The sequence below is a fragment of the Coregonus lavaretus genome, assembly GCF_964263955.1.
Source record: "Coregonus lavaretus genome assembly, chromosome: 5".
NCBI classification, from domain to species: domain Eukaryota; kingdom Metazoa; phylum Chordata; class Actinopteri; order Salmoniformes; family Salmonidae; genus Coregonus; species Coregonus lavaretus.
The window spans coordinates 26,935,337-26,960,328 of record NC_139992.1 but is presented as its reverse complement, the minus strand read 5'-3'; the positions used below and the strand labels follow the sequence as shown (position 1 = coordinate 26,960,328).

Here is a 24,992-nt window from a genome sequence, read left to right as displayed (position 1 = left end):
TCATCACTAATAACAACGGAATGAGATGAGATCCCTGTGGAATACCAAGCATTGATTTTCCTTCCACACATCCTCCCACCTCCTCATGATCTCCGCTGAGACCGGTTTTCCAGGGTTTGGGGAGCTTGGTAAAGGCAGAACCAACCCCAATTCCCACACGTCCCCCTAAATTACCCCCCTCTCACCCCAGATGGACCCCTAGGCCTCTTGACATGGGTGTATTTACACATATCCTCCTCTCAAGAATGATGAAGGATTTGCAGTGAATAAAATTCCAGAAATGTTCCCACATACCTCCTGGGATAAAGCAGGCCTGAGGCAACCATGTTTCCTACATGGATATGGAATGGAGTGAGATTGAGACATTCCCACACAGTAATTGGCACAGACATACACACACAGAGAGACACATAAACTGACATTGCCTCCAAGTAACATTACACACAGACAAAAAAAAGTCGACAGGCCAAAGATCAGGGTTGGGGAGTAACTGATTACATGTAATCTGATCACAAAACAACTGTAACTGTAATCGGTCACGTTACAAGCAAAGATATTGTATCAGATTACAGATACAGTGCCTTGCAAAAGTATTCATCCCCCTTGCCGTTTTTCCTATTTTGTTGCATTACAACCTGTAATTTAAATTGATTTTTATTTGGATTTCATGTAATGGACATACACAAAATAGTCAAAATTGGTGAAGTGAAATGAAAAAAATTACTTGTTTAAAAATTTCTAAAAAACAAACAACGGAAAAGTGGTGCGTGCATATGTATTCACCCCCTTCGCTATGAATCCCCTAAATAAGATCTGGTGCAACCAATTACCTTCAGAAGTCACATAATTAGTTAAATAAAGTCCACCTGTGTGCAATCTAAGTGTCACATGATCTGTCACATGATCTCAGTATACAGTGGGGGAAAAAAGTATTTAGTCAGCCACCAATTGTGCAAGTTCTCCCACTTAAAAAGATGAGAGAGGCCTGTAATTTTCATCATAGGTACACGTCAACTATGACAGACAAAATGAGAAAAAAATTCCAGAAAATCACATTGTAGGATTTTTTATGAATTTATTTGCAAATTATGGTGGAAAATAAGTATTTGGTGAATAACAAAAGTTTCTCAATACTTTGTTATATACCCTTTGTTGGCAATGACACAGGTCAAACGTTTTCTGTAAGTCTTCACAAGGTTTTCACACAATGTTGCTGGTATTTTGGCCCATTCCTCCATGCAGATCTCCTCTAGAGCAGTGCGGTTTTGGGGCTGTCGCTGGGCAACACAGACTTTCAACTCCCTCCAAAGATTTTCTATGGGGTTGAGATCTGGAGACTGGCTAGGCCACTCCAGGACCTTGAAATGCGTCTTATGAAGCCACTCCTTCGTTGCCCGGGCGGTGTGTTTGGGATCATTGTCATGCTGAAGGACCCAGCCACGTTTCATCTTCAATGCCCTTGCTGATGGAAGGAGGTTTTCACTCAAAATCTCACAATACATGGCCCCATTCATTCTTTCCTTTACACGGAGAAGTCGTCCTGGTCCCTTTGCAGAAAAACAGCCCCAAAGCATGATGTTTCCACCCCCATGCTTCACAGTAGGTATGGTGTTCTTTGGATGCAACTCAGCATTCTTTGTCCTCCAAACACGACGAGTTGAGTTTTTACCAAAAAGTTATATTTTGGTTTCATCTGACCATATGACATTCTCCCAATCCTCTTCTGGATCATCCAAATGCACTCTAGCAAACTTCAGACGGGCCTGGACATGTACTGGCTTAAGCAGGGGGACACGTCTGGCACTGCAGGATTTGAGTCCCTGGCGGCGTAGTGTGTTACTGATGGTAGGTTTTGTTACTTTGGTCCCAATTCTCTGCAGGTCATTCACTAGGTCCCCCCGTTTGCTCACCGTTCTTGTGATCATTTTGACCCCACGGGGTGAGATCTTGCGTGGAGCCCCAGATCGAGGGAGATTATCAGTGGTCTTGCATGTCTTCCATTTCCTAATAATTGCTCCCACAGTTGATTTCTTCAAACCAAGCTGCTTACCTATTGCAGATTCAGTCTTCCCAGCCTGGTGCAGGTCTACAATTTTGTTTCTGGTGTCCTTTGACTGCTCTTTGGTCTTGGCCATAGTGGAGTTTGGAGTGTGACTGTTTGAGGTTGTGGACAGGTGTCTTTTATACTGATAACAAGTTCAAACAGGTGCCATTAATACAGGTAACGAGTGGAGGACAGAGGAGCCTCTTAAAGAAGGGCGGCAGGTAGCTTAGTGGGTAAGAGCGGTGTGCCAGTAACCGAAAGGTCGCTGGTTCTAATCCCCGAGCAGACTAGGTGAAAAATCTGTCGATGTGCCCTTAAGCAAGGCACTTAACCCTAATTGCTCATGTAAGTCGCTCTGGATAAGAGCGTCTGCTAAATGACTAAAAAAAAAAAAAAAAAAAAAAAAAAAAAAGTTACAGGTCTGTGAGAGCCAGAAATCTTGCTTGTTTGTAGGTGACCAAATACTTATTTTCCACCATAAGTTGCAAATAAATTCATTAAAAATCCTACAATGTGATTTTCTGGAGAAATAAAAATCTCAATTTGTCTGTCATAGTTGACGTGTACCTATGATGAAAATTACAGGCCTCTCTCATCTTTTTAAGTGGGAGAACTTGCACAATTGGTGGCTGACTAAATACTTTTTTTTCCCCACTGTATATACACCTGTTCTGAAAGGCCCCAGAGTCTGCAACACCACTAAGCAAGGGGCACCATCAAGCAAGCGGCACCATGAATACCAAGGAGCTCTCCAAACAGGTCAGGGATGAAGTTGTGGAGAAGTACAGATCAGGGTTGGGTTATAAAAAATTATCAGAAACTTTTAACATCCCACGGAGCACCATTAAATCCATTATTAAAAAATGAAAAGAATATGGCACCACAACAAACCTGCCAAGAGAGGGCCTCTCACCAAAACTCACGGACCAGGCAAGGAGTGCATTAATCAGAGAGGCAACAAAGAGACCAAAGATAACCCTGAAGGAGCTGCAAAGCTCCACAGCGGAGATTGGAGTATCTGTCCATAGGACCACTTTAAGCCGTACCATCCACAAAGCTGGGCTTTACGGAAGAGTGGCCAGAAAAAAGCCATTGCTTAAAGAAAAAAATAAGCAAACACGTTTGGTGTTCGCCAAAAGTAATGTGGGAGACTCCCCAAACATATGGAAGATGGTACTCTGGTCAGATGAGACTAAAATTGAGCTTTTTGGCCATCAAGGAAAACGCTATGTCTGGCACAAACCCAACACCTCTCATCACCCCGAGAACACCATCCCCACAGTGAAGCATGGTGGTGGCAGCATCATGCTGTGGGGATGTATTTCATCGGCAGGGACTGGGAAACTGGTCAGAATTGAAGGAATGATGTAAACCTGTTTCAGTCTTTCAGAGATTTGAGACTGGGACGGAGGTTCACCTTCCAGCAGGACAATGACCCTAAGGATACTGCTAAAGCAACACTTGAGTGGTTTAAGGGGAAACATTTAAATGTCTTGGAATGGCCTAGTCAAAGACCAGACCTCAATCCAATTGAGAATCTGTGGTATGACTTAAAGATTGCTGTACACCAGCAGAACCCATCCAACTTGAAGGAGCTGGAGCAGTTTTGCCTTGAAGAATGGGCAAAAATCCCAGTGGCTAGATGTGCCAAGCTTATAGAGACATACCCCAAGAGACTTGCAGCTGTAATTGCTGCAAAAGGTGGCTCTACAAAGTATTGACTTTGGGGGGGTGAATAGTTATGCACGCTCAAGTTTTCTGTTTTTTTGTCTTATTTCTTGTTTGTTTCACAATAATCTTCAAATTGGTAGGCATGTTGTGTAAATCAAATGATGCAAACCCCCAAGTTTGTAAGGCAACAAAATAGGAAAAATGCCAAGGGGGTGAATACTTTCGCAAGCCACTGTACTTAAATAAAAAATAGATGACTACTTCTTGAATTACTCTTAAATTCAGAAAGGATGTTTGTGAGAAAATAAAAACATTGAGACCTTTCTGCTTTCTCAATGACATTCAATTCAGCATTGAAAAAAGGTGCATGTTAAAGTTTTTTCCACCTGAGCGAGCCTGAGACCACTATGATGACACAGCAAATGTGTTTGATGGATCCTTTTAGTCTTCTTCCAATGCCTCTTAAGGGAAAAGTAATTAGAAAGTAACTGAAAGTAATCCGATTACGTTACTGAGTTTGGGTAATCCAAAAGTTACATTACTGACTACAATTTTGGATAGTTAACTAATAACTGTAGCAAGTTACATTTAGAAAGTAACCTACCCAACCCTGCCATAGGATCATCAAAGCTACACATCAATAATAGCACGAATAACAAGAAGGAAATTCAGTCAAATGGAGTCAAATTAGACTTATTATCATGTCTCCATCTACACTGTATCATGCCTATGGAACATCAAGTCTGCAGGACAACATCTTGTCCAACAACATCTTGTCCAACAACATCCAATCCAACAACATCTTATCCAGCAACATCTTGTCCAGCATAGCCTTGACAGTTCCAAGTCTAGTTAATCAGACCACTGGTTGGCTGGTGATTTTACCCACCAAACCAAAAGCCAGTGGCAGTAACAGTCTTGTGCCGGTCCTGTACCATGCTGTTGCATGGGCTTCTACTCAGGGGTAAACAGCGGCCGGCCAAAGGACCAGGCTTTAGTCAGGCAGTTGCATGGGTACACCAGCTGCTCTCAAGTACCCCAGCTGAAGCTCATTGGCAGCCGTAAGGGAGGAGATTAGCATAGTGACCTGCAATGGCTGCTGGGAGGTCTGACAGATACACACAGACAGCTGGGCAAACGGCTGGCAAACAAGAGCATGGGTGGTGAGAGAGATAAGGGAGGGATGGAGAGAGAGAGAGAGAGAGAGAGAGAGAGAGAGAGAGAGAGGGAGAGAGAGAGAGAGAGAGAGAGAGAGAGAGAGAGAGAGAGAGAGAGAGAGAGAGAGAGAGAGAGAAATAGAAAGAAAGAAAGAAAGAAAGAAAGAAAGAAAGAAAGAAAGAAAGAAAGAAAGAAAGAAAGAAAGAAAGAAAGAAAGAAAGAAAGAAAGAAAGAAAGAAAGAAAGAAAGAAAGAAAGAAAGAAAGAAAGAAAGAAAGAAAAAAGAAAGAGGGAGAAAGCCAGACAGATAATTATAAAGGGAAGGGAGGTAGAGAGAGAATAGGGAGAAGGAGGGAGAGAAGAGGCCATAGTGAGATAAATACATTTCTATAGTAAAAGCACTGAGTCTCCCCTGAGCCTCATAGAGTATCCATTAGTAATGATACTTCATGAAGACATAAAGTGTGGTTGACTGCAGCTCTGTGTGTATGGGCCTGTGGCTTTAAGGGTAGAGTTTCCAACCCTCCCTCAGATCCCTGCCTGGGGCAACATATGATTTACAGTCAGGCTCACAAGAGCTCTCTCTCTCTCCCCTCTAAGGTCTAGGCAGAATCCCTAATGAGGAATCTCTAAGTTGATAGAATAGGGAGTTGCAGACACACGTGTGCACACACACACACACACACACACACACACACGGGAGCATGCACACACACACAAGCACACACACACACAACCAGTCAATCTGGTCAGCTGTCCTGGGGATAGCTCAACTGCCTTTGGCTGACTTAATATCATCCGATCCATTGCTCATAATGGGAGAAATCTCTGAGCTCTGTAATCGTTGTGCTGTTCTGCACAACCCCTTCTTTATTAGATTACTTCTGCTTGTCTCTCAAGAGCTGCATTTCACTTTGACTATTAGCTAGGTGTGTTTGCATGAGTAAGTAGTGTGTGTGTGTGTGTGTGTGTGTGTGTGTGTGTGTGTGTGTGTGTGTGTGTGTGTGTGTGTGTGTGTGTGTGTGTGTGTGTGTGTGTGTGTGTGTGTGTGTGTGTGTGTGTGTGCGTGCGTGCGTGCGTGCGTGCGTGCGTGCGTGCGTGCGTGCGTGCGTGCGTGCGTCCGTGCGTGCGTGCGTGCGTGCGTGTGTGTGTGTGTGTGTGTGTGCGTATGTGTGTGTGACAGAGTGAGAGAGAGTTTGTGTCCTGACTAGCCTGTATTCAGTTTGAAGAATGAGCTAATACTGCAAAGCTAATGGCCACTCCTCACCCTTGCCACATCCATTTGTCCTTTCCCAACTGCTGCACTCACACACAAACACATACACATACACCCAACCACACTAAGCAGAATACTGATTAGCAGCTGAAACTCTGGAGAAGGAATAAAAAGTGAATATTGAAGTAGGAACAGAATACAAAGAGAGAGAGGAAGGGAGAGAAATAAGGAATAGAGAGAAGCTTTTTTTTTACCGCTCTGTGGGAGGCACTGACTACATTTCTTCTGTTCACTTTCAACTGAGACCCACTTTTGGATGATGATAATGCTTTGAGGTCTGTTGCATTACTGTAGGTCTGTAGGGATTGGTGTGGAGAGGGTAAACCCAAAACATGTGGACTAGGTCTGTTCACGCCAGTGCGCACTTATCCATGCAGAGAATGATGTAAGTGCTGTAAGAGTAGGGCTCATCTATGCCACTCAGTACTACTCACACACTGAACACTCCCCACTGCCTATTCTCATTGAAATTACTCAAAGTTCATAGAACGGTCAGAAGTCAATAGTTCAAATGAAGTGTTACTGAACTCAGATATGATGCCATCAGTTTGTGAATTTAAGACAGTTTTACTGAAAGATAGCCTTTACACTCTGGAAATACAGAATCACTAACATCCACATACTCACACTCTATATCTCTATAGTTACCCCCCCACACACAGGTAGACAGACAGACAGACAGACAGACAGACAGACAGACAGACAGACAGACAGACAGACAGACAGACAGACAGACAGACAGACAGACAGACAGACAGACAGACAGACAGACAGACAGACAGACAGACAGACAGACAGACAGGCAGACAGGCAGACAGACAGAGACAGAGAGACAGACAGGCAGGCAGGCAGGCAGATAGACAGAGACAGAGAGACAGACAGGCAGGCAGGCAGACATGCAGACAGGCAGACAGGCAGGCAGACATAGGTAAACACACACCTTCTTTGTCGTCATGGCGTATGATGGCATCCTGTATGATGTCACCGAGGCTGAAGCGAATGCGGTGCCTCTTCCTGTGGCTGGTGGGCAGGGCTTTGACCTTGACCCCTCCTCCCGGTTTCTGCAGGGTCTTCTCCCGCTCGTAGTATGCTCTTATTTGGTCGCAGCGCATCCTCCTGACCAGCCGCTGGCGCTGGCCAAACGGGAGAGACTCCAGCAGACACTGGTCGATCTCCATGTTCTGACGAAACACGTTACATAGCTGAAAACAACCTGCAGCGAGAGGGAGGGAGGGAGGGAGGGAGGGAGGGAGAGAAGGGAAAAGGAGAGAGAAAAACATTAGCATATCATGTTTTGTGATGGAAATCTGTCTCAACAGTTTATACAAGTCAAATATAGAGTGATGTTAAACATAGTTAAACAGCTAGTATGTGTGTGTGTGTGTGTGTGTGCATGTATGTGAGTGTAAGACACAGACACCGCTGTTAGATAAATAACTTGAACCACTCAATGTTTATTTAAATATAGTCTGACACTGAACGTATAGGACAACACTTGGATGATAAAGTATATCAGTGCTGTCTGTTTCACCTACAAGCAAGTGTGTGTGTGTGTCTATGTGTGTTTGTGTGTGTTTATAATGGACCACACTTGCACTGCCTTTAACCTCCAGGTGTTTTTAAAAAACACACTGTTTAGTGTCTTCTCTCCTGCATCCCAATGGGCTGTAGTGAATATCATGACTTAGCATGCTGTCTGTCCCAGTGGAAGAGAGCCAGGTGTTCTGCTCACTAACCAGTCTCTGAACCTATTACGGTCTGTCTGTGTAATGCTGCTGCAGCAGAGCTAAGCCTCAATGACCGCAGTGGAATTAATCACTACACATCAGGACATAACCATGCTTACTTATGAAGATACAGTGCCTTCGGAAAGTATTCAGACCCCTTGACTTTTTCCACACTTTGTTAGGTTACAGCCTTATTCTAAAACATTTTTTTTCTAATATATAAAATTTTTAAAACAGAAATATCACGTTTACAGAAGTATTCAGACCACCTTTGGCAGTGATTACAGCCTCGAGTCTTCTTGGGTATGACGCTACAACCTTGGCACACCTGTATTTGGGGAGTTTCTCCCATTCTTCTCTGCAGATCCTCTCAAGCTCTGTCAGGTTGGATGGGGAGAGTTGTTGCACAGCTATTTTCAGGTCTCTCCAGAGATGTTAGATCGGGTTCAACTCCGGGCTCTGGCTGGGCCACCCAAGGACATTCAGAGACTTGTCCCGAAGCCACTCCTGCATTGTTTTGGCTGTGTGCTTAGGGTCGTTGTCCTGTTGGAAGGTGAACCTTCGCCCCAGTCTAAGGTCCTGAGCGCTCTGGAGCAGGTTTTCATCAAGGATCTCTCTGTACTTTGCTCCGTTCATCTTTGCCTCAAACCTGACTAGTCTCCCAGTCCCTGCCGATGTAAAACATCCCCACAGCATAATGCTGACACCACCATGCTTTACCATAGGGATGGTGCCAGGTTTCCTCCAGACGTGATTCTTGGCATTCAGGCCAAAGAGTTGATCTTGGTTTCATCAGACCAGAGAATCTTGTTTCGCATGGTCTGAGAGTCTTTAGGTGCCTTTTGGCAAACTCCAAGCAGGCTGTCATATGCCTTTTACTGAGGAGTGGCTTCCGTCTGGCCACTCTACCATAAAGGACTGATTGGTGGAGTGCTGCAGAGATGGTTGTCCTTCTGGAAGGTTCTCCCATCTCCTCAGAGGAACTCTAGAGCTCTGTCAGTGTGACCATCAGGTTGTTGGTCACCTCCCTGACCAAGGCCCTTCTCCCCCGATTGCTCAGTTTGGCCGGGCAGCTCTAGAAAGAGTCTTGGGGGTTCCAAACTTCTTCCATTTAAGAATGATGGAGGCCACTATGTTCTTGGGGACCTTCAATGCTGCAGACATTTTTTGGTACCCTTCCCCAGATCTGTGCCTCGACACAATCCTGTCTTGGAGCTCTACGGACAATTCCTTCGACCTCATGGCTTGGTTTTTTCTCTGACATGCACTGTCAACTGTGGAACCTTATATAGACAGGTGTGTGCCTTTCCAAATCATGTACAATCAATTCAATTTACCACAGGTGGACTCCAATCAAGTTGTAGAAACATCTCAAGGATGATCAATGGAAACAGGATGCACCTGAGCTCAACTTCGAGTCTCATAGCAAAGGGTTTGAATACTTATGTAAATAAGGTTATTTTTTAAATTTACAAACATTTCTAAAAACCTGTTTTCGCTTTGTCATTATGGGGTATTGTGTGTAGATTTTAGAATAAGGCTTTATCGTAAATGTGGAAAAAGTCAAGGGGTCTGAATACTTTCCGAATGTACAGTTCCAGACTTATAAAATTGTAAATATTCATTGCATTGTTCAGTGTTGAAGGCTGAGAATCAGACCAACCAGAAATAAAGTTGCAATTCATAGGCGATCAGAGACCATGATGCTTCCAAGTGCATAAAAAAGTAATCAGCGGGAATTTAATTCCAGACAATCTAATACCCAAAGTCTGCCCCCGGATGCAATACAGAAAGTTTTCAATGATGTGGTGATTGCAAAGTTTGAAATGATGTGGTGTGTGTGTGTGTGTGTGCTGTAATGAGAGTGTGTGGCTGTGTCTATGAGACAAAGACGGCAGTGATTAGTATAGTAATTCAGGTCACTGCTAGACCACAGGGGAGGGAAAGAGAACTTTGGAAAGGCTGCCTTTGCAGATCAATTACTGACAGTGGCTTTTTTCCTCCTCTCTCTGACTCACACACTCTTCTTCTATTCGCCTCCATCCATGTCTGCTTGTCTATCTGTCTACTTGTCTATCTGTCTGCCCTCTTTACCTCTCCTTTTAACCCACTCCAATTCTCTTTTTCAGTTTATCTTCTTCCTCATCCCTCTCTCTCCTTTCCTCCTCGCCCTCCCTCTGTCACTTTGTCTGTCTGACTGTCTTTCACCTCTCTCTCCTTTTAAGCCCTCTCCACATCACTCTCACTCGGTCTTTAACCCCCCCCTCTCTCTCTCTCTCTCTCTCTCTCTCTCTCTCTCTCTCTCTCTCTCTCTCTCTCTCTCTCTCTCTCTCTCTCTCTCTCTCTCTCTCTCTCTCTCTCTCTCTCTCTCTCTCTCTCTCTCTCTCTCTCTCTCTCTCTCTCTCTCTCTCTCTCTCTCTCTCTCTCTCTCTCTCTCTCTCTCTCTCTCTCTCTCTCTCTCTCTCTCTCTCTCTCTCTCTCTCTCTCTCTCCCTCCTCCCTCCCTCCCTCCCTCCCTCCCTCCCTCCCTCCCTCCCTCCCTCCCTCTCCGCCCTCCGTGTGTGTGATTCAGTAGACTGGTGCAGCAGGCTGCTGGCGAGGTTTAAACCACTGACAGTGGGATGCCTTTGAAGTATTGCAGCCTTTTTAAATGGCCCTCTTCCCATCTCTCCCGCTCTCTCTTCTCTCTCCCTTAATTTCTCTATTTTCTCTCCTCTCTGCCTGTTACGCTTTTTAAAGAGGACCAGGAATCACTGCAGTTCATTTTGTCATGCAGCTATGGAAATGAGAGCTGCGGTGTGTGAGTGTGTCAGTGTGTGTGTGTGTGTGTGTCTTTTCTCTGAAGTTGTTCACATTATAATCTCTTCAGAGACCCATAAGCACCTACACAGACCTGAACACACACACATGCCAAAAAGAGACACATTTGTAACCATAACAGACATGGCACGGGTATTGAGAGGTGGTTAACCCCCAGTATGATGTCTGTACTTGAAACAGTGTTTATGTGAATCTGTATATGCTGTAGATCCTTATCAAGCTGTTGAGTGATGTTACTGTGTCTTTAACTGCTTCTGCATTAGATAATCATCTACACACTCAACACCACACCTGCCTGCCGGCCTCCCAGACAGACAGTAGGGCCAAAATGCCCATCTGTTATCTGCCTGGGCTGACAACATGAAAATTATCTTTATCTTTGGGTTTGAGACAATGAGGAGGTGATTAGAATATTGTTGAAACCAGGTGTCTGCCTCAATGTTTTCAGTTAGGGAACTCAGGTACTGGTCTACACACACAGGCTCGCACTTTCACACGCATGCATACACACACAAACACGCACATGATTGTGCATATGTTTGAGCACTCTCTACCAGTGTACTCCCTTTCTACTCTCGCTCCCTCCCCCCCCCCCCCCTTCTCTACTATACTTCCCCCTTCTCCTTTTACTTTCTCTCACCCCTTCTATTTCCCTACTCTCTTCGTCTCCCTCTCCCTCCTGACCCTGTCTCTGGGCTCTGATAAGCCAGGATGCAGATTAAAGACACTTTAGAAATGCTGCAGTGAAGTAAGATGCTGCCAGGCGCAGAAACCAATGACCCTATTAAAACAAGACCTGCTCTGTGTGCCCAGCTCTGTGTCAGTACACACACCACCATCCTCACTATACCCCTCACTACTGCTTAGCTTCTACAGCCTCTTAAGCTGACTAGGCAGAGTTAGAGAGGCAGTACACCCTGATAACCAGGAAACTAGTGACCCTACCCACCTCTCCCCTCCCCTTCCCCAAACACGACTCTCTCCAAAGTCTAATATCACAACGCCCCTGATAGACCTGGGTGATATGCACAAAAATCCATGTTGCGATAAATTGCCTGAATTGATTCGATGAATAGAACGATACGTTTATAACATTAATGTGCACCACAGTTTTTTAAATATTATCCTTTAAACTACTACTACTAGTTTGATGGTTGTATCCATCAATTGTCCCATTAACAATCACACATTTTATCAAAGTTATTTCATTTCACATTTCTCTAGTTTAGGCTTCTTATCGTAATGAACGAAATCAGCAAGATGCCTGCGAAAAGTGATCGGTATGGTTGGTGTCGATCATTTTCGGTTTATCGGCCCAGCTCAAGCCCCTGAGTCTTGGAGGATTTTGAAAGAAGTGCAGCCAACCACTGTTGTGACAAGAGGAGGAGGACATTATTCTCATGACACACCCACACAAGTGCTGCAGCTGGCAGAGCACATGTACATTACACAAGCACATACACTACAGCCCTTCAATTGAAATTACACATAGCCTAATCCAAAGCCAAGCCCCAACCAGAGGAGGCTAGCTCCTACCCTATACGGACAGACTACAGCTGGTTATAAACTCAGCAAAAAAAGAAACGTTTTCAGGACCCTGTCTTTCAAAGATCATTTGTGAAAATCCAAATAACTTCACAGATCTTCATTGTAAAGGGTTTAAACACTGTTTCCCATGCTTGTTCAATGAACCATAAACAATTAATGAACATGCACCTGTGGAACGGTCATTAAGACACTAACAATTAAGGTCACAGTTAAGGTCACAGTTATGAAAACTTAGGACACTAAAGAGGCCTTTCTACTGACTCTGAAAAACACCAAAAGAAAGATGCCCAGGGTCCCTGCTCATATCCGTGAACGTGCCTTAGGCATGCTGCAAGGAGGCATGAGGACTGCAGATGTGGCCAGGGCAATAAATAGCAATGTCCGTACTGTGAGACGCCTAAGACAGCGCTACAGGGAGACAGGACGGACAGCTGATCGTTCTCGCAGTGGCAGACCACGTGTAACAACACCTGCACAGGATCGGTACATCCGAACATCACACCTGCGGGACAGGTACAGGATGGCAACAACAACTGCCCGAGTTACACCAGGAACGCACAATCCCTCCATCAGTGCTCTGACTGTCCGCAATAGGCAGAGAGAGGCTGGACTGAGGGCTTGTAGGCCTGTTGTAAAGCACGTCCTCACTAGACATCACCGGCAACAATGTTGCCTATGGGCACAAACCCACCATCGCTGGACCAGACAGGACTGGCAAAAAGTGCTCTTCACTGACGAGTTGCGGTTTTGTCTCACCAGGGGTGATTGCCGGATTTGCGTTTATCATTGAAGAAATGAGCGTTACACCGAGGCCTGTACTCTGGAGCGGGATCGTTTTAAAGGTGGAGGGTCTATCATGGTCTGGTGCGGTGTGTCACAGCATCATCGGACTGAGCTTGTTATCATTGCAGGCAATCTCAACGCTGTGCGTTACAGGGAAGACATCCTCCTCCCTCATGTGGTACCCTTCCTGCAGGCTCATCCTGACATGACCCTCCAGCATTACAATGCCACCAGCCATACTGCTCGTTCTGTGCAATTTTATTTAGAATGGACGACCAGTCCTTTGCATAGCAACTATGCAAAAATAATTAAAGACTGGGTCGCTTCTGTAGCAACATGGCCAAAAGAACTAACAGCCAGATTTTTGTCCGGACTATATCCTCTGGTGTAATAATTAAATTGTATGAATTTACTTATCAAAATAATGTTTTAATGAAAATATGTAATTAATTGTTATTTTAATATGTTGGTAACAGTTTTATAAAAGCCATAAGGCATGCGAGGCAGTGCTACCGCGTCGGGCCAAACAACGCCATTTACCTGTGACTGTATTCATGATACAGCACTGCCTCTTGTGTATTATTACTTAAGTATATCTGTGTCTATAGACTATAGATGGGTATATGTGCCCTAGGCTGGCTAGCTGTGTCAAAATGCCTTAAACTGAGAATTCCATCCAGGGACACAGGAAACAATGGAGAATTACCACTGCTGGGTATAGACGGTGGCACTACTGGGAACAATCAGACAGTGGCAACTGAGATAGATTGTAACACTCTGGCTCCGGGACTTTTGTATTTGAGCCAGGGTGTATTGTGTTTTGTTGGGTTTTGGGTGATTTTCTATGTTGGTAGTTCTGTTGTGTGTGTTTCTAGGTTTGGTCATTGACTCCCAATCGGAGGTAACGAGTGTCAGCTGTCGGCTCGTTATCTCTGATTGGGAGCCATATTTATTTCTGTATGTTTTCCTGTGGGGTTTGTGGGTTATTGTTCCGTGTTTCAGTATTTGTACTGTGGACTTCACGAGTCGTCTTTTGTTTTGTATTTTACGTGCTTACTCTAATTAAAGTCATGTTCGTTCAACGCGCTGCGCTTTGGTCTCCTTCACTCCTAGACGATCGTGACAGAATAACCCACCATAAAGGGACCAAGCAGCGCGTCCAGGAACAAGGGGTCTGGACATGGATGGAACTGTTGGACGGTAAAGGGTCCTGGACTTGGGAGGAGATCCTGGATGGTATGGATCGCCGACCATGGAACGAGACGGTGGAGAGGCGACGGCGAGAGGAGCAACGGCATCGGCAGGGCCATCGTCGGAAGGACGAGAGGCAACCCCAAAAAGTTTTTGGGGGGGGGCACATGGCTTGGGCGACTGAGCAGCAGGAGGCTGCCACAAGGCAGATTCAGAAGGCTACCAGGTTAAGGGGGCTGACGGAGGCAGAGAAGGGACGGATTCAGGAGGCTACCAGGTTAAGGGGGTCACTGGCCAAAGTAGGGAAAGGAGATGTAGAGGCACGGCGTGAGAGACTGAGGTGTGTATCCAGTCCGGTCCGGCCCGTTCCTAATCCCGAGGTACAGCCAGTAGTGTGTGTCCCCAGTACGGTACGGCCTGTTCCGGCCCCTCGCACTAAGTGTACGGTGCGCGTCGCCAGCCCAGCCCGGCCTGTTCCTGAGCCTCATACGAAGCCTACGGTGCGCGTCGCCAGCCCAGCCCGGCCTGTTCCGGCCACTCGCACCAGGGATACGGTGCGCTTCGCCAGCCCGGCCCGGCCTGTTCCGGCCACTCGCACCAGGGATACGGTGCGCGTCGCCAGCTCAGCCCGGCCTGTTCCTACTCCACGCACCAGGGATACGGTGCGCTTCGCCAGCCCGGCCCGGCCTGTTCCGGCCACTCGCACCAGGGATACGGTGCGCGTCGCCAGCCCAGCCCGGCCTGTTCCTACTCCACGCACCAGGGATACGGTGCGCTTCGCCAGCCCGGCCCGGCCTGTTCCGGCCTCTCGCACCAGAGATACGGTGCGCGTCGCCAGCCCAGCCCGGCCTGTTCCTGCTCTCCGCACTAGGCCTACGGGGCGTCCCCAGGGCCAAGCATGCCCTGTTGCTTCTCCCCGCACTAGCCCTGAGATGCGTGTCCTCAGCCCGGTACCTCCAGTTCCGGCACCACGCATCAGGCCTACGGTGCGTCCCCAGGGCCAAGCATGCCCTGTTGCTTCTCCCCGCACTAGTCCTGAGATGCGTGTCCTCAGCCCGGTACCTCCAGTTCCGGCACCACGCACCAGGCCTACGGTGCGCCTCAGACGGCCAGAGTCTGCCGTCTGCCCAACGGGGCCTGAACTGTCCGTCTGTCCAACGCCGCCTGAACTGCCCGTCTGCCTAAAGCCTGCAAAGCCGCCCGTCTGCCATGAGCCATCAGAGCCGTCCGCCAGAACAGAGCCGCTAGAGCCTTCCGCCAGACAGGATCAGCCAGAGCCTTCTGCCAGACAGGATCAGCCAGAGCCTTCTGCCAGACAGGATCAGCCAGAGCCTTCTGCCAGACAGGATCAGCCAGAGCCTTCCGCCAGACAGGATCAGCCAGAGCCTTCCGCCAGCCATGAGCAGCCAGATCCGTCGGCCAGCCATGAGCAGCCAGATCCGTCGGCCAGCCATGAGCAGCCAGATCCGTCGGCCAGCCATGAGCAGCCAGATCCGTCAGCCAGCCATGAGCAGCCAGATCCGTCAGCCAGCCATGAGCAGCCAGATCCTTCAGCCTGCCATGAGCCGTCCAGCCAGGATCCGCCAGAGCCAGCCAGCCAGGATCCGCCCCTTAGCCAGGTGCTGTCCCTTAGCCCGGTGCTGCCCCTAAATCCAGGTGGAGTAAGTTGGAGGGTGGTCATGTGGAGGAGGCTAGGGAAGCGGGTGGTGACTAAGGTGGGGTGGGGACCACGACCAGGGCCAGAACCGCCACCGTGGACAGACGCCCACCCAGACCCTCCCCGAGACTGTATGCTGGTGCGCCCGGAGTGCGCACCTTTAGGGGGGGGTACTGTAACACTCTGGCTCCGGGACTTTTGTATTTGAGCCAGGGTGTATTGTGTTTTGTTGGGTTTTGGGTGATTTTCTATGTTGGTAGTTCTGTTGTGTGTGTTTCTAGGTTTGGTCATTGACTCCCAATCGGAGGTAACGAGTGTCAGCTGTCGGCTCGTTATCTCTGATTGGGAGCCATATTTATTTATGTATGTTTTCCTGTGGGGTTTGTGGGTTATTGTTCCGTGTTTCAGTATTTGTACTGTGGACTTCACGAGTCGTCTTTTGTTTTGTATTTTACATGCTTACTCTAATTAAAGTCATGTTCGTTCAACGCGCTGCGCTTTGGTCTCCTTCACTCCTAGACGATCGTGACATAGATTGCATAATAGAGGGATGGAGAGGGGGGCTATATATACCAGACAGAGGGAAGAACAGAAAGAAGCAGAGAGGGAGAAAAAGAGGAAAGGCAGTTCAGACAGTGGAATAAATAGAGTAGTAACCAGAGTGGGCCAGTGGGTTAGTGGAAGTAAAACAAAGTCAATAGCTTAATGGGTTGTGTGTGTGCATGCCAAGTATAACACACATAGCATGGGAGGATATGAACCTGGGGTGAACTCAATATGTCAATACAGGACTAAGATTGAATCGTACTACACTGGCTCTGACGCTCGTCGGATGTGGCAGGGCTTGAAAACTATTACAGACTACAAAGGGAAGCACAGCCGCGAGCTGCCCAGTGACACAAGCCTACCAGACGAGCTAAACCACTTCTATGCTCGCTTCGAGGCAAGCAACACTGAAGCATGCATGAGAGCACCAGCTGTTCCGGATGACTATGTGATCACGCTCTCCGTAGCCGATGTGAGTAAGACTTTTAAGCAGGTCAACATTCACAAGGCCGCAGGGCCAGACAGATTACCAGGACGTGTACTCCGAGCATGTGCTGACCAACTGGCAAGTGTCTTCACTGACATTTTCAACATGTCCCTGACTGAGTCTGTAATACCAACATGTTTCAAGCAGACCACCATAGTCCCCGTGCCCAAGGACTCTAAGATAACCTGCCTAAATGACTACCGACCCGTAGCACTGACGTCTGTAGCCATGAAGTGCTTTGAAAGGCTGGTCATGGCTCACATCAACAGCATTATCCCAGAAACCCTAGACCCACTCCAATTTGCATACCGCCCCAACAGATCCACAGATTATGCAATCTCTATTGAACTCCACACTGCCCTTTCCCACCTGGACAAGAGGAACACCTACGTGAGAATGCTATTCATTGACTACAGCTTAGCATTCAACACCATAGTGCCCTCTAAGGTCATCACTAAGCTAAGGATCCTGGGACTAAACACCTCCCTCTGCAACTGGATCCTGGACTTCCTGACGGGCCGCCCCCAGGTGGTAAGGGTAGGTAACAACACATCTGCAACACTGATCCTCAACACGGGGGCCCCTCAGGGGTGCGTGCTCAGTCCCCTCCTGTACTCTCTGTTCACCCATGACTGCACGGCCAGGCACGACTCCAACACCATCATTAAGTTTGCCGACGACACAACAGTGGTAGGCCTGATCACCGACAACGATGAGACAGCCTATAGGGAGGAGGTCAGAGACCTGGCCGTGTGGTGCCTGGACAACAACCTCTCCCTCAACGTGACCAAGACAAAGGAGATGATTGTGGACTACAGGAAAAAAAAGAGGACTGAGCACGCCCCCATTCTCATCGACGGGGCTGTAGTGGAACAGGTTGAGAGCTTCAAGTTCCTTGGTGTCCACATCACCAACGAACTATCATGGTCCAAACACACCAAGACAGTCGTGAAGAGGGCACGACAAAGCCTATTCCCCCTCAGGAGACTGAAAAGATTTGGCATGGGTCCTCAGATCCTCAAAATATTATACAGCTGCACCATCGAGAGCATCCTGACTGCTTGGCCTCCGACCGCAAGGCACTACAGAGGGTAGTGCGTACGGCCCAGTACATCACTGGGGCCAAGCTTCCTGCCATCCAGGACCTCTATACCAGGCGGTGTCAGAGAAAGGCCCTCAAAATTGTCAAAGACTCCAGCCACCCTAGTCATAGACTGTTCTCTCTGCTACCGCACGGCAAGCGGTACCGGAGTGCCAAGTCTAGGTCCAAAAGACTTCTCAACAGCTTCTACCCCCAAGCCATAAGACTCCTGAACAGCTAATCATGGCTACCCGGACTATTTGCACTGCCCCCCCACCCCATCCTTTTTACGCAGCTGCTACTCTGTTAATTATTTATGCATAGTCACTTTAACTCTACCCACATGTACATATTACCTCAACTACCTCAACTAGCCGGTGCCCCTGCACATTGACTCTGCAACGGTACCCCCCTGTATATATAGCCTCCCTACTGTTATTTTATTTTACTTCTGCTCTTTTTTTCTCAACACTTTTTTGTTGTTGTTTTATTTTTATAAAAATAAATGCACTGTTGGTTAAGGGCTGTAAGTAAGCATTTCACTGTAATGTCTGCACCTGTTGTATTCGGCGCATGTGACCAATAAAATTTGATTTGATTTGATTTGATATGTGTCCAGCTAAGAAAACGCTGTCTCTCTTTCTCTCCTTTTCATCCTCTCTTCCTCTCCTCTACTCATTCCCGTTAGTACCACTCCTTTCTGTCACACCCCTACCACTCATTACTCACTGTCCTATACTGAATCTCTCTCTCTCTTTCTCTCTCTCTCTATCTCTCTCTCTCTCTCTCTACTTGTCTATCCCTCTCTTTCTAAAGCTCTCTCAATTGCTTTCTACCCTTTGCTTCCTCCTTTTTCGTTCTCCCTCTTTCTCCTCTCCTTATCTATCCTCTCTCTCTCTCTCTCTCTTATGCAGGAGTTAATGGTTGTGTCACATAGCCTACACCAAATAGAAAGAGAGAGAGAGAGAGTTTGAATTATTGTGTTGCTTCAAAGGCTGCAGACACAGCATCACAGGCCTAAACTAAAAGGGAAACATCTTCATCAAAAAATTGGTTGCGCCCCCGATTCTCCTCAGACAGAATTATTGCATCACAAATGGTTTCAAAACCCAAAGGATTGTTCATTTGAAGAACAATTCTTGACTTCATCAGTCCTTTTGAAAACCAACCAGAGAGAGAAAGATAGAGGGATAGAGAGATAGAAAGAGAGAGAGGGAGAGAGAGAGAGAGGTGGGGGGTGCTCTCCACGGTTCTGAAAGCATCAGACCTAGAGCTCTTTCCTCCCCACCACTCTCTCTCTCTCTCTCTCTCTCTCTCTCTCTCTCTCTCTCTCTGCTGTGGATTTTTTATGAAGGAGTTAATGATTGTGTCACATAGCCTACAGCAAACAGAAAGAGAGAGAGAGAGAGAGAGAGAGAGAGAGAGAGTGTTTGAATTATTGTGTTGCTTCAAAGGCTGCAGACACAGCTTCACAAGCCTAAACTAAAAGGGAAACATCTTCATCAAAAAATTGGTTGCGCCACCGATTCTCCTTACAGAGACAGAATTATTGCATAACAAATGGTGTCAAAACCCAAAGGATTGTTCATTTGAAGACCAATTCTTGACTTCATCAATCCTTTTGAAAACCAACCAGAGAGAGAGAAAGATAGAGATAGAGAGATAGAGAGAGAGAGAGAGAGAGAGAGAGAGAGGGGGAGGGGGGAACGGGGGGGGGGGGGGGGTTCTCCATGGTTCTGAAAGCATCAGACCTAGAGCTCTGTCCTCCTCCCCACCACTCTCACTCTCTCTCTCTCTCTCCCTCCCACCTCTCTCTCTCTCTCTCTCTCTCTCTCTCTCGCTCTCACTCTCTCACTCTCTCTCTATCTCTCTCTCGCTCTCTCTGTGCTGTTCTCAACTGTGGTAGGTTTATGGCAGACTCAGGGAGACATCATAACTGACTTTATGGAGGAGGGTCACAGGACAGATGAGTCCTCCTTCAGGAGTCTTAACTCACAGCAACACACACACACACCATCGTCACTCTTGCCATGAGCAATAACTCGCCTTCTGTCAAGTCGCTCACGCAGTCTCAAACACACACACACACAAACAAACACGCACACACACACACACAAACACACACACATACACTCCACCGCTACCAGAATACTTTATTTATCACCAGCAAACTCTATTTAACTGCTCTGTCAGTGTTATAAATCAGGCATCATAAACAGCCAGACAGAGACAAACCAACATAGTCTGGCCATAAACACAGATGTTATATGACACATATCACACGTGTCACTTCTGACATATGTCACCCATAAAGATATACAGCATCTCAGACTGATCCAACTGAACGGTCTAGCCTCTCGAAATGTGATGCTAATGTAAAACCATATTCTTCATATCCGCTGAGCAAGGCAATAAAGATGAAGTGAACGAGAGAGGGTGTGTGAGAGAGAAAGAGAGAAAGAAAGGTAAAGGGACAGCTGGAAATTGAGAGTAAGTGAATGACAGACAGGAAAGGTCAGAGAGATTAAGAGGGACCGGCAGAGGTCAGGATGGAGATATAGGGAAGAGAGAGAAAGTAGAAGGGAGGGAGGGAGAGAGAGAGCAGGGGAGAGAGAGCAGGGGGAGAGAGAGATAGTTGTCATGCTTGAGAAGCTCCTGCTTTCCCATCTCCTGGCTGTCAGATATTGATTTACTGGGGAATATCCCTCATATGCTCTAGTTAATAACACTGACAGCACTGCACTGGGCTGTGAATTAGCCCGCAGCATCCACATAGACACACATGTAGAGTATATATACTGTACACACACACACACACACACACACATTTGCATGCACACGTACACACAGCTTGACATGTTGACCACACTGTTAGACATTTTTTGTAATTTTATCAGTAACTTACTGTATTAATCAACATAAACTGAATACAGTAGATTAATGAAGAATGCACAATAAAATACCCATAATACCAGTAAAACACTGTAGAATGCACAGTAAAATACTTTGAATGTGTTTTACATTATAAATGATGGTGCATTGTGGGAAACTGTTGTGGGCGGGGAAATAGTCTCTGGCTCGTTAATATATTTTAACGGGTGCCTTGTAAGAGGCTATATTTGTTTTACCCGTGAGTGACAATGGTGTACCCCCATAGAATACCGTAATATACTGTAATTTAGGAACTTGTCCTGAAACTCTACAGTAACTAACTGGCCAATTGCTGTTAGTAATTTACTGTAATTCAAAATACAGTACCATACTGCATTTTTGGGGCACCAAAAATCTTTTGAACACTTGTGGGTGGATGTTATTGTTGTTTCTCTTGTAAGAGGCTGTATTTGTTGCACCCGTTAGTGAGAGTGCTGTACCAATTTAAGTGATATGTGGTAGTAGTTCCCTAACAATTGAATGTATATAGGGAATAGATCAGACCTTTTAATGGTTGAATATTTACCCATGTCCATTTGATCTGTTTTGCCCTGTAATCACAGCCAGTTTGGAAGCCTTTGTTTAGGCCTCAAGAAGTGCAAGTGATATAAAACACCTAGTACTCATTAATATGCTGTAATATGCAAATGACTACAGCCAACCTAATCCCTTGTAATTACAGTAGAATACTGTAGAAATCATTTTCTTAAAGTTTAATAGCGATGTTACGTTAGATAACGGCGCTCCAAGGCATGAGTCGAAATCACTAAGCAGCTAAATTCGAAGCAGTGTGCTGATGTGTGTATCACTTTATCAGAAGTAGGTCATCAATGACGTACAAAGCTTTGTTTGATCACATGCTTTTTCAAACCGTGTGTTGCAAAATGCAAGATCCCACTGATTTTGCTGTGGTTCCGGTGCTTTCTTCCATTCCAAGCTGCTTTCAAACACCAACCTCTACTGGACACTGCACTTACAAATATAGTTAGGATTTTGTACATGTAGTTTTACCTGACCGGTAGCTTAACAGGTAGTGTAGGGAACTATGAAACATTCAAGGACGTGAGGTTAGTGGTCAAATCCTGTTGAAGGCACATTATTTAGATTTTTTTTAAAAATTAAACCACAATTTCTGTACTGTTGTTCAAATAATTTGTTTTATTTAGTATAGTATAAGCTTCTGTCTTAAGCATCCTAAATAATGCCATAGATTCCGTTTTTTGAAAAATAGTAAACTTAAAGGCAAAACAGGGGGAAATGATGTAAGATGCAAACCTGGTATTCCAACTGATTATAAGCTAACAAAGCCATTGACTTACTGCTGCAACACAGAGTTTTGATGAAAACAGAGGAGAAAAAAATTATATATTTTCCACATGTTGTTGTTTTACAGCCTGAATTTAAAACGGATAAAATTGAGATTTTGTGTCACTGGCCTACACACAATACCCCATAATGTCAAAGTGGAATTATGTTTTTATACATTTTGACAAATTAATTCAAATGAAAAGCTGAAATGTTTTGAGTCAATAAGTAAGTTCAAGAGTAAAAATGTGCTTAACAAGTCACATAATAAGTTGGACTTACTCTATGTGCAATAATAGTGTTTAACATTATTTTTGAATAACTACCTAATCTCTGTACCCCACACATGTAAGGTCCCTCAGTCGAGCAGTGAATTTCAAACACAGATTCAACCACAAAGACCAGGGAGGTTTTCAAACACACAGACGTCCTTCCTAACTCAGTGGCTGGAGAGGAAGGAAACCACTCAGGGATTTCACCATGAGGCCAATGGTGACTTTAAAACATTTACAGAGTTTAATGGCTAGATACAACATAGGAGTAACGTCTTGATATGAAACACAGAAACAATACTGCCTGGGGAAAGAACCTAAGGGAGTGCCAGATAAAGGGGAGGTAATGAGTAAGGTAATGGAGTCCAGGTGTGCCTCATGATGAAGCTCAGGTGCGCGTAATAACTGATGCCAGGTGCGCGTAATGATGGTTACCAGGACCGGTGGTTAGTAAACCAGCAACGTCGAACACCGGAGGGGAGGAGCGGGAGTAGACGTGACACACTCTTCATATTTTCAAGTATGGTGGTGGCTGCATCATATTATGGGTATGCTTGTAATCGGCAAGGGAGTTTTTTAGGATAAAAATAAACAGAATAGAGCTAAGCACAGGCAAACTCCTAGAGGATAACCTGGTTGTCCTTTACTACTATAGCTCATAGAAACACAATGAATAACACATTCATAAATGGCAAAACAGAGGTATACGGTTTTGAAGTGTCTGTCCTATTTCTATAAGATATAAGAAAGCTCAGGAAGTATTTCATTTTTTTGGGACACATATTTAACCCTATTTTTTTGTTGGCACAAAACTACTTCCATACTTCCATTCATTTTTTAAACCGGTAAAGGGTTAGCTTCAGACGAAGCCCGTGACACTTGTGGGGATCGTAAAGCAAAACAGAGAACACCACCGTGTTTGTGAGTGTCATCTCTTCATAGGCTAAAAGGAGAGAGAATAAATAAAAATACATTCGGACGCTAAAGACGTTTTCGTCAGAAGACTGATTTTCGGGATGTCTCCTGGTCTGAAAAAACCCCCGGTAGCTCTGCCACTTTCCACCGCAGATGCGGTAGTCCGACATAGGTGGAAGCAGTGGATTGAGACGCAGCCCATACAAAAAATAGATATCTCTAGTTTAAACAGACAGATTTTGATATTTGATATTATATCAAATATTATGTTAATGCTCGATCGACTCTTAAGGACTAACTCCAACAAAATGTTCTGTTACGGTTACATAAACTTTTTAGTTGCTATAACTGTGATATGTTATTTTTTATCAACCTTGGTTGAATGCACTGACTGTAATTTACTAAGGACAAGAGCACCCGCTAAATGACCAAAATGTAAATATAAATGTACAAATGAAAACTTACAAAGAATACTGGGTAATATGTTGCTGTAGCCAGTAATATACTGTAAATTATATTACAGTAAAACAAATAATACCGTAAAATGGATTACAGTAGCTGTACTGTAAAACAAATTGCAGTAAATTACTTACATTAAATGTTTTACAGTGCCTATTCATGCACGCATACACAGTTATGTGTATTACTGTTCCACTGACCTACAGTATGAGCCCACTCATTTGTCCTTGTCTGCTTCAGTACACATCAAACGTGAGAACACACACATCTGCCTCATTCATATCCCTCTCGCTCTCTCTCTCCTTTTTCCTCCATTTATCTCTCTCTTTTCTTTCTATCTGCCCTTTGAGTTCACCTTCAGCCCGAATCTGAACTCTCTCTCTCACAAACACACTCACTCGCACGCACACACACACACACAAACTTGTTAAATAACCAATGCATTTCAGCCCTATGCCTTTGAGAAAATAAAAATTCAGAGAGGAAGGAAAGGAGAAAAAGCAGGGGAAAGAAACAACAGGGAAATAGAGGAGCGAGAGGTATAGATCAGGGAAATTATTCACCAATCATCCTTCCTGGCTCCCTCTGTCTCCTAATCTCTTGGTCATGCACCATCATCCGTTCTCTCACTCTCTTTTTATCTCCTTTATTCACCTTCTCATAATCTGTCCCTCTCCCTCCTCTCCTCAACTGTCACTTATCCTCCTTTCCTTGTGTCCACATTCCTGCTCTTCCTGTCCCCATCCTCAAATTTCTCTCTCAATATTGCCTCTCTCTCTCCATCTTTCTCGATTACTCTTTCCATTCCTCTCTTTCACTCTTTCTCTCATCTCTCTCTCTTCATCTCTCTCTTTCGCTCTTCTCTCTCTCCAGCCGTTCCTCTCTTTTCCCATCTCTCAATCTCTCTCCCTGCTGTTCTGCTCTCTGCCTGTCTGTCTGTCACTCTAGCTGAATTACCCAGAGCCTCCCACTACCTGCCGCATTCACCGGTCAACTTCACACAGCTACAGCAGTCTGTCTGCAGCAAGCTCACACACACACCCACCCACAGTACACACGTTACCCACATTACTCTCACACACACACACACACAAACACACACACAAACACATTGCACAGACAC

General features: G+C 45.7%; 1 protein-coding gene across 1 annotated transcript in view; it reads right to left on the bottom strand.

Annotated features, from left to right (window-relative positions):
* The window catches only part of myo16 (myosin XVI), a gene marked incomplete at both ends in the record, with an annotated part of 152,201 nt that overhangs the window by 126,731 nt on the left and 478 nt on the right, over window positions 1-24,992 (bottom strand). The window contains one exon of the mRNA XM_084161983.1: window positions 7,089-7,361. Within this exon, the coding sequence (XP_084018109.1) occupies window positions 7,089-7,361 (273 nt within the window). The remainder of the gene's footprint in view (window positions 1-7,088; window positions 7,362-24,992) is intronic.